At 39.1% G+C, this 16410-nt stretch overlaps 1 protein-coding gene across 2 annotated transcripts in view; it reads right to left on the bottom strand.

Moving 5' to 3' along the window:
- Positions 1-16410, bottom strand: part of KHDRBS2 (KH RNA binding domain containing, signal transduction associated 2) — a 600826-nt gene that overhangs the window by 278016 nt on the left and 306400 nt on the right. For both annotated transcript variants that reach the window (XM_026653013.2, XM_026653007.2), the window contains exon 4: positions 10042-10188. In XM_026653013.2, the coding sequence (XP_026508798.1) occupies positions 10042-10188 (147 nt within the window). The remainder of the gene's footprint in view (positions 1-10041; positions 10189-16410) is intronic.

The following is a 16410-nucleotide window of genomic DNA, read 5'->3' as shown; positions in this document are numbered from 1 at the left end:
GAGTCATTCAAGAGGGAAATCTGAAGCTTTTCACTTCTCCAGATGTGGCAGAAACTAGCAGAAAGTGCAAGATCCAGCTGAGACCTCCAATGAAAGGTGCAGTCCCCACTTTTCTCCCAGTGTATGAATTGTCTTCCATCTTTTTTTTTACTACCTACCTGTGACCTTAAAAGCCCCCTCACTTGAATCTGTGATTCTCTGTTCTTTGTTAATAAACTTATTCTCTTCTTACTTGAAATTCATCTCAGTGATGTGATAGTAAGTAGCGTGCGCCTTCTTGATTCAATCAATCAAGTTGCTGTGCATATATTGTCTCTTTGGAGTCACCACACTTGGTAATTAGTCTGAGTGTTCAGTGACAGGGGCTGGACATTGGAAAGTTTGGGAACGGAGGTACACCAAGTGTTAATCCTACACCAAGGCAAAGTAAGGCCTGGCAGAGTCCTGAGAGGTTTGTCTAGGGTGACTAACAGACTGGGGTGAGGGCTGGGGGGCACAGGAAGCTGTCACCTGGTTTAGCAACGGGGTATGTCTCTCCCCTACTAAAGGGGGGGGGGAATTCTGACCTCCTGTTCTGGAAGTTACCCTCTCACAATCCGTTTATTTCCTAGCCTACTGCTACATTTGTTCCTTCTCTTTCTATAAAGTATTTCCTTCCCAGTCATTTATTTGTTCCCTTCAGTTTCCCTCTCCTCTCAAATGTGGGTTAATTCCCCTACCATTCCTCTGTGTTGTCTTCCCACGCCTCTCTTTATCAACCTGTTCCCTTCTTCATTTATCACTATAATTCTTTCCCCTCATTCCTATCTTCCCACACTAAGTTACATGGTTTTGATTCTCTTCCTTCCTTTGTCACAAGGTTCTCCAACCATGGCCAAATCATGAGTCAAAGATATCATCAGCTTCCAGCTCTCCCCCCAGCCAACAGTGCTAGCAACAAAGTGTTCTCTACAGTGTTTCTTGCTATTTCTATAGAAGAAGGAAGCATTATACAGACCAGGAAACCTGCTCTTCTCCAGCCACCAGAGAGTGGGTAAAGAGTTCCCTCTTGACACCTCTTGTATCACTCACTTTTGTCCCAGGACTTTATTTGTGAAATGAAAGTTGACTTCAGGTGTACATGTGTGCTAGTGCAAATTCTCCACCATGAAAACAGTCAAACCCAAGTACTGTGCTTATTTATCTACAACTCCTGGGCAACTGTGTCATGGTGGTTTGAACTATATCACAAATCTGAGAAATAGGCAGGCAGTCTACATAGTGTCAGATTCATAGATTTTAAAACCAAAAGGGACCATTAGATCATCTAGTCTAACTTGTATATCACAGACACTAAATTTCATGTAGGCTGTCTATTTTGAGCATTGGCCTGCTAAATCCAGGGTTGTGAGTTCAATCCTTAAGGGGGCCATTTAGGGATCACACCAGGGGGAATCTGTCAGGGACAGTACTTGGTCCTGCTAGTGAAGGCAAGAGACTGGAGTCAATGACCTTTCAAGGTCCCTTCCAGTTCTATGAGATAGGTATATCTCCATATTATATATTTTTTTTCTGGATATGAGTCAACAGTGTGCCCTTGTTGCCAAGAAGGCTAACGGCATTTTGGGCTGTATAAGTAGGGGCATTGCCAGCAGATCGAGGGACGTGATCATTCCCCTCTATTCGACATTGGTGAGGCCTCATCTGGAGAACGGTGTCCAGTTTTGGGCCCCACACTACAAGAAGGATGTGGAAAAATTGGAAAGAGTCCAGCGGAGGGCAACAAAAATGATTAGGGGGCTGGAGCACATGACTTATGAGGAGAGGCTGAGGGAACTGGGATTGTTTAGTCTGCAGAAGAGAAGAATGAGGGGGGGATTTGATAGCTGCTTTCAACTACCTGAAAGGGGATTCCAAAGAGGATGGAGCTAGACTGTTCTCAGTGGTACCAGATGACAGATCAAGGAGTAATGGTCTCAAGTTGCAGTGGGGGAGGTTTAGGTTGGATATTAGGAAAAACTTTTTCACTAGGAGGGTGGTGAAGCACTGGAATGGGTTACCTAGCGAGGTGATGGAATCTCCTTCCTTAGAGGTTTTTAAGGTCAGGCTTGACAAAACCCTGGCTGGGATGATTTAGTTGGGAATTGGTCCTGCTTTGAGCAGGGAGTTGGACTAGATGACCTCCTGAGGTCCCGTCCAACCCTGATATTCTATGATTCTATGATTCAATGTGAGGCCCTTAAAGCACCGTAGAACTGTTAATATATACAGTTTAGACTAAACCTAAATTCAGTATCTGAACTACTCCCATTTTTTTTGGAGGGGGGGGGAGGGCTTGAAAGGTAAAGACAGATCTAAATAAAATGATATATTTTATAATTATGATGGGCAGAACCAATATCTCAGATTCAAATGTCCACAACTGTTGAGGCCTTTGGCATCCAGATCCAAATTGTGTTGAATTTATCTCTATGACTGAATTAAGCCTCACAACACCCTTCCAGGGGAAGAAAGCATTGCTATTTCCATTTTACTGAGGAAAAGTGTGGCCAGGTATATACTGAAACCTTAAACTGGCATAGCCATGTCTCTCAGGGGTGTGAAAAATTCACACCCCTGAGACACAAAGCTATGTTGACCTAACCCCTGGTGTAAGCAGTGCTAAGTTGATGAAAGAATTCTGTCAACCTAGCCACTGCCTCTCAGGGAGGTGGATTAACTACAGCTATGGGAAAACCTCTCCCATCATGGTAGTGAGTGTCCACAATGAAGTGCTACAATGATGCAAGTGTACTCAGATGAAGCTGGGATCATTCTCTCCTTGTAGGCAGGAGGAAACACTAGATAAAAAAAGTTATTTTTCAATATTGCCAAACCCCACAATTTCATCTTAGGTCTCAAACTGGTTGGTGTTTTTCTTAAAGCCACAACTCCTGGAGCCATGTGATAAATGAAAGTTAAAATTCTCTTGTAAAGAAAGTTTCCAGCTCTCATCGTCTTGGAGAAAAAAATTGAAAGTGTGACCCCCGAAGGGGTCAAAAACTAGGAGTAAGATAAAAACCAAAAATATATTGTTTTTAAAAGTTTCATTTGATTTTTTCCATCAATCTTATGATTCAGGCTCCAAAAAAAGTTTTAATTGAGTCTGTAAGATCACAATTGCCAGCCCCAAGCAAACACTGGCTGCACAGAGATGTGGTTTTGGTTAACTCTTCAATGAGGAAAGGTGAAGAAAACCTTCGGAATTCTTAGGGCCAAATTCAGAGATGACATAAATGGTAGTGAAGTTAAGTTGTATGTATGTAAGTGTAACTTACCTGGTGCAGGGCAAGGCTGTAGAAGTAGAAGCAAACACAAGAGGTTGTATCAGAGACCTTCAGGCCCCCCAGTGTGTGATTTATACCCATTTATGGATGGATACCTTATACCATCATTTATGTCAACCCTGAATTTGGCTGTTAGCTTAAAACTGCGTGCATGTTTTCACCAGGCACCTAAAAGCCCAGTTATACCAGCCACATTTCAATACTGAGGTACTGGTCCCTGTCACTGATCTGGTCAAGCTCCCCCGCTAGAAACCTACCAGACTACTGTGAGGGATCCAAACACTGAATTCCACATGCCCTTAGATTGTTGGGGCAGAGCAGTTCCTGGCTCTAGGTGCAGCCCTCATGTCTGACACACTTTTGGCAGCAGGTACCCCTGTGGTCCAGTTATCCAGGCCTTGAAACAAAGTGCTATCTCCCCCTAACCTCTCCAGCAGCTCTTAAGCATTCCCCAGAATCCCTATAAAGGTGAGAGCCTGGTTTACAATTTACTTCTTTAGAGACACATGATTGCAGAAGCCAATAGACACAGGCTGAGCAAAAGGGTTTTGACTCAACTCCTCTATACTTAATAGACCATTTAGAAACACAACAAATCATCCTGAACACAATGTCCCTCACTCTAACTCACCCTTCCTTTGGGAGTCCTTGGGGCAAGAGGGGTTCCCTCTGCCCCATCAGGCTCCAGAAGTAGCTTCCCTCAGTATGAGCTGGTGAAAATGCCCTCCCGCCAAAAAAAACCCACAGTGTAGAGCTGCTCCTGCCCTATTATAACCTTCCAATCTCCTCGCTCATATGACCTCCTGATTAGCCTCAACAGGTGCGCTCAGACCCCTTCCAGGTGATTTTAATGCCAGGTGACTTCTCCCCTGATAAACCAATCCTCCTGGGTAGGAGTCAACCTATTGTTAAGTGCCATTCCATTTTAATGAAGAACATTTAAGTTAACAATCCATTATTGTTAGTCCTAGTTCACTCTGTATCCCAAGGGATTACAGTCCAATATGGAGGTAAAAGGACAGAGAAGGTAAACAAACCCCACATTCAAAAATGGAGTTTGCAGTCTGACAGATACACATAAAGAGCCCTCAACATCAAAGAGTTAATGAGGTGTACATAGACAGATATTTCAAATTGTCACAGTTCCACAACTGATCATGGCTCATCTGACCTCTCCTGTTTCCATTATATCTATATCTTATCACAGAGTGTACAAATCAATACATAATGGAGCATATTCTCCCCTCAGTAATTGCACAGAGGACTTGTGGAGGCAGGTGGGAGTTCTGTGCAAAAGCAGAGAGAACATGGTCCTGTGAGATCAACTGCAAAATAAGCCTTATCTACCTGTTATTCAAGGTTTGAATAGGGCCAGACCAGGACACCCAAATGAGGGTTTGCAGAGCCATATGCTGGCCTCAATTCATTGTAAAATAAATGTAATATATGGTCCTTGAATCAGGTCCATAGTTTTAAAACCTTATCAATCAGTAAACTAGTGAAGGTTGCAAACCTTTACGGTACAATGATTCATTTAAAATTCCTATTGGATGGAGTCCCAAAACACCACCTGCTTGTTGACTTCAACAGGAACTAGTTTTTGCAATATCCAGTACCAATACTCATTTTCTGTCTTCGAGTGTGGTGTGAAATCTTGGCTAGCAAAAGTTTTAATACTATAATTGGACAAGATTGAAGATGAAAATAAAGTGCCAATAAAGGAAAAACACACTTGTTTGTTAATTTTGAATTAGGTAATATATAGATAATTTTAATGCTCTCTCTATTATCCCCACATCCAGTCTGTATTGTTTTGCTTTCTCTATTTTTTTCTGCACATATGTAAATCTGAAGTCTTATTAAAAGCTTATGATAAATTACCAAAACATCTTTCCATGTTACTGATGAAAACAGTCAATCATTCTGAGGACAATATTCCACTTAAATTTAAAGTAAAAAAAAATGCTATAAGTAAGATGAAAGCTCATTTGTATTCTTTATCAGGTCACTGAGTCACTATAAATAAATGGGTAAGGTTCTTCTTTAAATCCTGTAATGGAATAATAGCTATTTGTTGCCACAATTAATTATATTTTATAAACACAGTATCATTTGATTAAAGATTAAATTAAAGATATACAGTAAACACGGAACAAAGAGGAAATTATCTAGTGCAAGTTTTCTGGGCACATAGGTTGTAACTAACCAGTTAATAATTGCTTTGTTGGTTATTATAAATCTGAAAGGAAGCAGAGACAAGGATAAAACTAATAACCAAATGAGAAAGTGTAGTCATTACTTGTTAGTGTGATTATTGCTACTGTAAACCAAGTTCCAAACCTTCTGACAAATCTGTTTTTTATATCTCCTCCAATACAGCTTCTAGTAGTGCTCAGAAATGCATCACATTTTTTATAATAAATAAGTGCAGCACACAATGTTAAGCTGTGCAGAATCTGAATATTTAAGACCGAGTTTCACCAAAGTTTTATGTTATCCTCACCACACTACTCTACCACCCTCTTTGTTCTCCTAGGACAGGGATAATTTGCATGGAGATAGAACATAGGATGGGTGATTGAAATAGAGGTGTGTAAATCATCACTATAATTTAAGATTAAGATGGTAGTTACTTTTGAAAGTGGTGTATACAAGAAAAATAAGCAAGCTAAATAAGGCTCATTGCAGTAGATTCTCTGCTGCTTATTTGTATTGTCTCAGTAAGAGCACTCACAGAATATGATACTACTCACCATTCACTGGGGCTGCAGAATCTGGCCCACAGTTAAGGAAGTATTAGTATTTCCCTTCTGCACAGTAAATTTCTCTTTCTCTGCCCCCACCCCACATAACCTCATTATGTTAAACAAACATTAAGGTTGCAAAGTCAAGCACTGAAATTGGAAATGCCAGAATTCCTGTTGCTTGCGCATTATGATACTGTTTCTAATTACAAGATCACATACTAGTTTTTCCACAGTACACCTGCCTCATCGGCTAGGTCTATACTATGAGCTAGTGGTGTGATTCCCAGCTCAGGCACATATTCCTGTGCTAGCTTCATGACAGCATGAGTTTGTATAATTGTGTGGCCACAGTAGCATGGGCAGCAGCAGGAGCACCACAATTTAGCCATGCCGAATACATACTCAGGGGGTTCAGGCAGGTTTGTACTCAGCACAGCTAAGCTGTGTGGCCACTGACTGTGCTAATTGCAACTATGCTACTATTTATAGTCTCACTAGCTGTAATGGAGCTAGCATAAATCCATGTACGTGAGCTGGAAATCACACCCCTTGCTCATCGTGTAGGTCTAGCCATTCAGTGCACAGAATAGACATGATTGAGGGATGAATCAGGATTGTGTGGTAGAGGAGGCTATTGTCTATAGGACCCCTGCCTAACTGGTTGCAGAACTTGGAAGGTGTGTAATGAATGAGGCAAGAGATTGTAGAATGAGAAAGGACGGTCTCATGGATAAAGGCATTTCAATGATGCCCTGGAGCCTTGTTCTCAGAAATGGCTGGCCTGTTTTGGTTAAAATTACAAACAAACATACAAAATCGGCCTGAGACAGACACCCAGCATGGAAAAATTCAGTCCAAATGGTTTTAGTTTCGCAAAATTATAAGCAACTGAAAATAAAGTCTTGCAATAGGAAGTTACAAGAAACCTTAATAGTAGGCAGTGTTATCAGCCCCACCTGATTACAAATTACAAACTCTTCCTAACCAGGGATTATTTTAACTATAAAAATTCACTCTCTGAAGTTTGGCACATCTACATAATTTAGCTGCAGCTAAATTGTCGTTCCAAGGTACGTTGTCAATTTTTTGTTGCTGCATTGATTTGCCCTGCAAAATTTTATCATGACCCAATTGCCAACAGGCAAATTGGTTGAAACTATAGTAAAGACCAGAATCAGACACAGATGAACATGATATCTTGGGGAAGAGTCAACATGGTTTTTGCAAAAGGAAATCAAGCCTCACCAATCTATTAAAATTATTTGAGAGTGTCAACAAGTGTGTGGACAAGGGTGATGCAGTAGATATAGCACTCAGACAGACTGACAAGGTCCTGCACCAAAAGCCCTTAAGCAAAAGTAAGCAGTTATGGGTATGAGGGAACGTCTTCTCATGGATTTGTGTCCTATCTTTTAACTAGTTACTAAGTGTAGGAATAAATGTTCAGTTTTCAGAATGGAGAGGTAAATAGCAAGGTTCCCCCATCAATCTGTACTGTACTGTACCGCTGTTCAACATCTTCATAAAATTATCTGGAAACAGGGGTAAACAGTGAGCTAGCAAAATGTGCAGATTATACAAAGTTACTCAAGATAGTTAAGACCAAAGCTGACTGAAGAGTTACACAGTGATCTCACTAAACTGGGTGACCGGGCAATAAAATGGCAGACAAAATTCAACATTGATAACTGCAAAGTAATGCACATTGGAGAACACAATCCCAGCTATACATACAAAATGATGGGGTCTAAATTAGCTGTTACCACTCAAGAAAGATATTGAAGTCACTGTGCACAGTTCTCTGAACACATGCGCTCAATGAGCAGAGGAAGTCAAAAAAGCGAACAGAATGTTAGGAACCATTAGAAAAGGGATAAGTAATAAGACAAAAAATATAATGGTACTATGTAAATCCACGGTACACTCATACCTTGAATATTGCATGCAGTTCTGGTCATCCCTTCTCAAAAAAAGATGCATTCGATTCGGAAAAGACACAGAGAAGGGTAACAAAAGTGATTAAGGGTATGGAACAGCTTCCATATGAGACGAGATTAAAAAAGACAGGAACTGTTCAGTTTAGAAAAGAGATGACTAGGGGCAGATATGATAGAGGTCTATAAAACCTTGAGTGGTGTCAAGAAAGTGTTATTTACCCCTTCACATAAACACAAGAACCAAGGGTCAACCCAATGAAGTTGATAGGCAACAGGTTTAAAATTAACACTTCTTCACACAACATACAGTCAACCTGTGGAACTCATTGCCAGGGGATGTTGTAAAGGCCAAAAGTACAACTGTGTTAAAAAATTAGATAAGTTTATGGAGGACAGGTCCATTAATGGCTATTAGCCAAGATGGTCAGGGACACAACCCCCTGCTTTGAGTCTCCCTTAATTGATGACTACCAGAAGATGGGACTGGACAACAGGGGATGGATCAAACAATGATTGCTCTGTTCTGTTCATTCCATCTGAAGCAACTAGAGCTAGCCACTGTCAGAAGACAGGATACTGGGCTAGATGGACCATTGGTCTGACCCAGTATGGCCATACTTATATTCTTATTCTGCCCCCTTTATTGCATGATCAATCTGGAAACAAAATTTATGTTAGTAAACTGTTTTCAATTCTCATTAATTTCTTCCAGTGTAAGAGCATTTAAAAGATCATTTGATTTCATCATTTATATTCCAAACTGGAAATATAGTAGTGGGATGAAAAGTGACAACTTAATGGCCTGTTTCAAACATGGTATATTTTGTTGTCACACTTAGCGTGAATTTTGATTATTTAAAGCAAAATATCTCACAGTTTGCATGTAGCCATTTTCAAGTTACTCATTTAAAAAAACCCACCATGTTCAGTGGTTGTAAAATATAAGGTTTTAAATACTGTATCCAAAAAAGAACAATTTAAAACAAAACAAAAAGGAATCAAAAAAAGAAAGCCTCTAAATGATTAGCCTATGCTATAATCAATTTGAGTATTTGAATGTTTTTTTTTACTTTGATGTGTATTATATGGGTACAAAGTATAGTAAATGCATTGTTGCGTTCTTGTTGGAAGACAGACCTTTGAATTAGTATACATTTTTTATTGCTTTTTTTGTTTATTGAAAAATTTGAATCAACTCTTATTCTGTATTCATTGCATTCAACAGTATCTATGTCCTCAGATCAGACTAGACAAAACCACAGCTTTTTTTGGTATGTAGCTCATGCCACAACACTGTTGCAAAGTCATCATTAATGCAGATTATATATAAAGTAAAACCTTGAATATCAAAATGTCATGGGGTACAGTGAATAAATTTGGACAACTGAAATTTTAAATAGTTGAAGGAATTTGCAAAGAAATTAATAGGCAAAATGGAACATAATCCTGGTTCAGATTACAAGGAGTTTGGGTTAGCTGAAGTAGTTCTATATAATACAAATATAAATGAAAGGGAGTTTCCTCCATCTCTTATTTCTCCCACTACCTAGTATTCCTGAGTTTCAGGCCCCCATTTCAGAAAGCACTTAAACACATACTGAAGTGCTTTCCTGAATAGCGATGTTTTTTGAAATTCAAGCCTGAGTCAGGATTAGTCTTCTGAATTGCAGTAATATTGGAACTGATCGTAATTATTAGTGTAAACTCTGCCGAATAAGATGTTATTATTGTATTTTTAGTTTTGCATGTAAATTCAGAATATTTTATAGAAAGATATTTATATAAAATGTAGCACATGCGAACAGTGCCAGTACAAATATACAGTACTCAAGGATCTTAGAAGCATACTTCTACACTGATGTCCATGACCTATGATCATAAAAAAATCCCACACAGAAGATACTTAAGGAACAATTAATGTATTGTTGGGCATAAGATGAATCTTCTGCAGATCAAATTGTTTCCTGAACCAGGTAGGATTTTAAAGAATGAGTGAGTTCAATGTAGCAGAACTAGAGACAATTAGAAAAAAAAATGTTATGAGCCACTTACTGGAACAAGGAATTTTTTAATCTCTTCCAAGGCATGACTCATACGTGAATAAGCTTCCCCAGGTGGAGCAAACACTTCAATTAGAACATGAAGCTCGTCGCTCAAGTGTGAATATTTGGCTTCCCCACTTTTCCTTAGTTCTTCTTCCTGTGAAAAAGGTTATTTTTAGAAATAAGAATCTATTCATTTTGCATTGATTTAGCATTTACAGCTAATGTGACAGAAGGGCATAATCTAAGCAGACTTTCAAACCCTTTGAGAAATAAAAATCTGGCATGAGCCACTTGAAGATTTAAAAATCACTTGAGTGTTTGAGTGATAAAAGCAGCATAATTATCATCTACAACAGATTGTAATCAGTACAGTGAAAAATGCTAAATACTTCAGAAATATTGAAATATCATTAACTCTAATGCAGAAACTGCATTAGGGAGACAGACAAGCCGTGTGAACCTTCACTGTAGAAAGGCTTTTCAGCCACATATACTTTTACTATGGCCCAGAATATTTTAAGATATGGAGATTTGAGTAATTTACTGAGTTCTCATCAAAACAGTGCTATAACTTTTCTGAAAATTGCATGGTATCATTCAGGAGAAGGATGTTTAAGTTGTTAAAGCTCTAGATTTGAAGTCAGGAGATTAGGGTTTTGTTCCCAGCTCTCCCATAGACATCCTGTGTAGCTCTGGGCAAGTTGCTTAACCTGTCTGTGCCTCATTTTCTCCATCTGTAACATGGGGATAATAATTCTTTCCCACATCAGAGCAGTGTCGTGAGGCATAATTCAGTAATGTTTGCGAAGTGCTTTGAGGTCCTTAGCTAGAGAGTGTAATACAAGAGCAAATATCTCTACAATACGCTATATATAATTCACTGAAAAGATGCAAATTAATGGGAAATTTGTGGTAAGGTTACCGCTTATTATGACAAGATAATGGACAACTTTGTCACTACTATACATAATGCACTCTAAACAAATCTACTGATAAGCAATATTACAGTTGTGAAAGCAGGGAATCAGAAGAAAGAAAATTAAGAGTTAAGGTTGAAAGCTCAACTTTTAAATATATTTTTAGACAAAATCCTACCTACCTCTATGCTAGACAATTATATCCCCTTTTACAGATGGGGAAACAATGATAGAAAGAGAAGTTAAGTAATTTCCCCAAAGTCACACATTAAGTCATGGTAGCACATGGGCTGAGGAAAGTGTGCTTCACTTGATTTCAAATGTTAATATTGACATGTATGTTTTAGAAATCACACTGCAAAACTTTTGTCTTTGAAGCCTGAGCATAGATCTGCAAGCTCAGTTCATGAAAATTAATATCAACTCAGTAGTATTTAGTAGAAGTAGAGGGAGTTTGTTCAATCACTGTTGAAGAAATAAAAACAAAATCAAGTCATCAACCATTGCTCTCATACTGGTGTTTTGGTAGGTGAAGATTATATGGCATGTTTTAATTTTTAAGGTGAAGCTCTTCTTTATTTGCATATTATTAAAAGTGAACAAAGTCTTACAGAAAGATATGTGAGAGTCCATTATGTGATAGAAATTCTCTTACACTATATCAGTTGTAGTGTCAATGACATTACAACTTTACCAGTGAGATCCCATGAAAAAGTACAGTCAAGGAGAGTATATGAGACAGTCTGTTACGAGAAGTTACAATGAATTTCACCCATTGGAATAATTAGATATGAAGAATTTCAACAGAATTAGATGTTGCTATAACAAAACATTATGAAACAATGCAGTAATTGTTGCAAATTTCAGTCCTATTTCTCTTTGATTCACAACAAAGAGAAACACAAAAATTAAGTTCTCAGACTCTTTTAGGGAAAGTTACCAACACTCTTTGAAGTTTTAAAAATGAACTGGATTGTTTTCTAATGAAGTAAGGGGAAAAAATGTGTCTGGATCACTAAGTTTATGATAGCTTTGCACAGGTAAAAAACAAAATGGACTAATATATTAATAATGATTTACTGTTGCATACCTTGCTCAGCAAGTTTACTATGTGTTGTAGCATGGTAACATTACGTGCTGAGAAGGATGAAACATTGTGATAATCTAAAAAAAAAAATCTATTTGAACTCTTTATTTCAGACTCCTTCCCATAAATTCAAAACTCACTGCCAGGCTGAGAGCCTCCTCCCAGCCGCAGCCTTTTCTCAATAGTGAATTCTCAGGAACATCAGGGAGAAGATAGTGCTGTGCATCTCCTCCAGTGGTATCATCATCAATATTTCTTGAAGGGGCATGCAGGCCAGTTTCCTGGGTTGGGGGAGAGGGAAAGTAGCTGAATTTTCAAATGCACATCCAATCCCACATCAGGGATGCATGGCAGAAGATTATACTTCTTTGGCCATGGGAGGAGAAATAAAAGGAGAGGAAGACATACAGCTCAGGGAAAAACATGGCAGATTAGGAAATCACAACTTCTGCAAGCACAACGGCAACCTTGCTTCCAAATTCATTGCTCAAGACTAAGTGATTCAGGATTTAGCATATCCATACATATGACACAAGAGATGCCAAGAACAGCACCATCAAAAAGCCCAGCTGGGACAGAGGTTGTTGAATATTTTTTGCTAGGTCTGTCTAATCATGTATGAACTTAAAGATCTAGAGTATGTACTTAGCTTCAAAATGTGTTTAAAATGGATCACACTAAACAATTAATGGCAAATTATTAACCGCAAAGTTTCGATTGGAGGTACTTTTTTCTTCCCATAGTCGCCCTAATTTATAGCTGTCAGGTTTGACTCCCCACTTTCATAGTGTCTGCTTTTCTGAATATCGCACATGGGGTAATGCAAAGAGTCAACTAGAGACATATTGGGTAGATTACACTGAAGGCCTAGGAACTCTGAACTGGGCAAAATATTTCCTGACACTTTGTAAAGTCTTCTTTCTGCCTGAAGTTTATAACTTCATCAAGTAGTATGCCAAGAGACACTAACTACCATAAGCCTCACATTATATGGCAATGGGATTATTACTTTAAATGTATAAACATGCAGCAGTTACAAGCTCTGCATGCTATTTTGGTAAAGTTTTTAACTTCTTTGAGGTCTCAGATATGATTCTGATTCTGCTGGATATGATCTTATAATCACAGATGATGATACCCCCTACACTTTTGATGCTTCATGGAAGTCACGCTCATACAGCATAGGTCTCAAAACTGATGCAATACACTAAAGCAGGAGTAGGCAACCTATGGCATGCGTGCCAAAGGCGGCACGCGAGCTGATTTTCAGTGACACTCACACTGCCTGGGTCCTGGCCACCGGTCCAGGGGGCTCTGCATTTTAATTTAATTTTAAATGAAGCTTCTTAAACATTTTAAAAACCTTATTTACTTTACATACACAATAGTTTAGTTATATATTATAGACTTATAGAAAGAGACCTTTTAAAAACGTTAAAATGTATTACTGGCACGCGAAATCTCAAATTAGAGTGAATAAATGAAGACTCGGCACACCACTTCTGAAAGGTTGCCGACCCCTGCACTAAAGTGTTCACCAAGTCTCACTAAAGACAAGAAAAATCCATTTTCCCAGTTTTTAATTCAGCAAGCATGAAAACTAGTACTACTTTTTTTTACTTTTAAATAGAGTAAGGAAATTTCCAGCCCAAAAAATTCATTAAGATTATAGATTTTAAGGCTGTAAGGAACCACTAAGATAAATTTGTCTGATAGCCTTCATGATATAGACCATAGTATTTCACCCAGGAATTACTGTAGTGGAGGGAATTATTCTTCCCTATTTAAATGTATGCTGTTGAGCATAATAAACTCTAGTTCAGCCACAAGTTATCTTTTGAAAAGGTGTCCAATGTCAATTTAAAGACTTCAAGTGACAATGACTATCATTTCCCTTGGTAAGCTCTTGCAATGATTAATTACTTTCACTGCTAGGAATTTGCACCTTATTTCCAATTTGAATCTTTTCTGGCTTCAATTTACGGTGCTGCAGAAGCCACTCCATAGTTAAGGTTAAAAACATTATCTAATTAATGAGTTGCAAAGTGCTTTGAAGATGAAAAGGACTATACAATTGCTACAGTAAGTAATATTAACTAAACCGAATACCAATACTACTCCAACTTTTTTTTTTTTAAAGCCTCTTTCTGTCTGAAGTTTGTCATGTGGAGACAAATAAGATTCAGAGGGATTCTGTAGCTAGAAACTTCAGATATGGAACAAACGTAGAGCATAGGAGTAATGTGATATGGCTGAGTATGTGCCATGGAGCTTATATGCACCATGGAAATTTCAACAAAGGAATTTATAAAACTAGTTGAAAGTGTTCAAAATCGGAAAATGTGTGATGAAAAAATGTTCACAAAAAATGTTGAAACATTTTCCCCTTTTAAAACCAGGTTCAGTCAGGGGTGGGAGGGAGAGTGGCTGATGTGTGCTGCACTTGCCAGCTAACATATGATCTCATGCAGGCTAGAAAATTGGTGCAAGTTAATGCAGCCTAGGCTAAATTAGGCTGAAGTAGGGAACCAGGGAGCCATAACTAGGGTGACCATATTTCCCTAAACTGAAAACGGGACATGCAGGGCTGGCCTGAGCCACCTGGTGTCGCTGCTCATCCCCCACAAACATTTCTCCGTATCCCACAATTGAGCCAAGTCTCAGAGATGGGCAGGGGTGGGGGGAAGAGGGGGAGGGGGAAAGAGGAATGGGTATGGGCTAGGATCTGGGCCGCAAAATAGGGTGAGTACTTTGGGGCTCGGAGCAAGGTGATGAAGCTATTGACTATGAGCCAGCTAGTGGGGCATGCCAGAATAGCAAAGGGGCAGGAAGGAGGCTCCAGGTAGCAGGAGGGACCAAGCTGACTGCAAAGAACAGCCCCGGGGAGGTAGGGGAAGGCCACGATGCAAGGCCACCATTTCAGATTTGGTATCGGGAGGGGGCAACTCCTGGTCAGTGAGGGGAGAGGGAAGAGGAGCGAGCAATGGGGGAGCATGGGTGGTCACTCTCGGCCGGTGGTACAAAACTCAAGGAGGGGGCAGGTGCCTCCCCAGCACCTTCCTAAATGGCACCCCTACTGGGATGTGGCAGAAGCGGGTGAGTAGAGCCAAACAGGTTGGGGTGGAGAAAGACTGGAGAGCACTCCAGGGTCTGGACCCAAGGACGGTGGGTGGGGAGGACATGAGGCCAGGGTGGGGGCTCCGGGCCCTACTCGGGGTGGGAGGGAGCATGCTATGCTTGCTGCCCCAACACCAGCGGATGCTTGTGGGACCCGGTCAGGCACTTACCAGCCGGGTGGCCCAGTAGAGCCCGTGGCCCATGAGTCACGGCTCCATGGCCTGGCTGGAGAAGAGTTTGAATTAGGGCCTTGACTGCCCTGTGATTGGGGTGTCATATGCTCACTCTGCAGCCCATCGCTCCCTATAGGAAAAATAACATGTGGCAAGGGAAGAGACATTCCAGACATTAAAAATCATGGGTCTACTAATTTTGCATGTGAAATCATCTCACATTTTATTGGTGCAAATGAGGCCCATAATACCAAAAAAAAAAAAAAAAAAAAAAAAATCCCATTAAAAAAAAAATACAAGATAAAAAAAATAAAAAATTAAAAAAAAAAAAAAAAGACAAAAAAAAAAAAAAAAAAAAAAAAAAGACAAACTTCCCATTACTGAATGTATGCTGGTTCATTTGGTCTACAATGAAGGCAAAGTGATTATGAGACAATACAGAATGCAAGGTCCAGAGTTAATTGTTATCTCCACATTCATATCATTCACCAGCCCAAAACAGAAACAAACAAAAACCTATGAAAAGTTATGAAAGGGCAAATTTAAGAAATTAAATTATTAAAAAAAACAAACACAACAATATACGTAAGTGTCCTTCTTTGGAAAGTTAAGGGTCCTAGACTAGAGAGTTAAAAAGAACTAACTTATGCTTTCACTAGTGTAGTGCAGGACCCACAGATTCAGGTAACATTAAATGTTAGGAACATGTTAACAATTTGTTCCACTTCTTTTAGAGTCTGACCACTAAATTCACATTGACTTCAACTGGCTTTGAATCAGACCACATACTGTTTAAATAGTCAATACAAATATATTAAAATATTATTTAATTGTAGTAAGTATAAATTGTGAAAAAGTGTTTTGCTTGTAGTACCATACCTTCAAATGTAGTAATTATAGCATTATGTGGTAACAAATGGAATATATTATTTTTCCAGAAACGTTGACATATGTATAAACACAAAATTGAAAGACTGACGGTGACTTCAAGTGTTTAAGTTTCTATGAAAATTTGTCAGAAAAACAATGGATGAGGTAGCTTAATTAAAGCAAATTTCTGGAAAAATAGGCATTTTCCTCAC

This window comes from Terrapene carolina, unplaced genomic scaffold (genome assembly GCF_002925995.2).
Source record: "Terrapene carolina triunguis isolate 2854851 unplaced genomic scaffold, T_m_triunguis-2.0 Scaffold42, whole genome shotgun sequence".
NCBI lineage: Eukaryota > Metazoa > Chordata > Testudines > Emydidae > Terrapene > Terrapene triunguis.
Note: the sequence above shows the minus strand (reverse complement) of the source record. Positions and strands in the feature narration are given on the sequence as shown.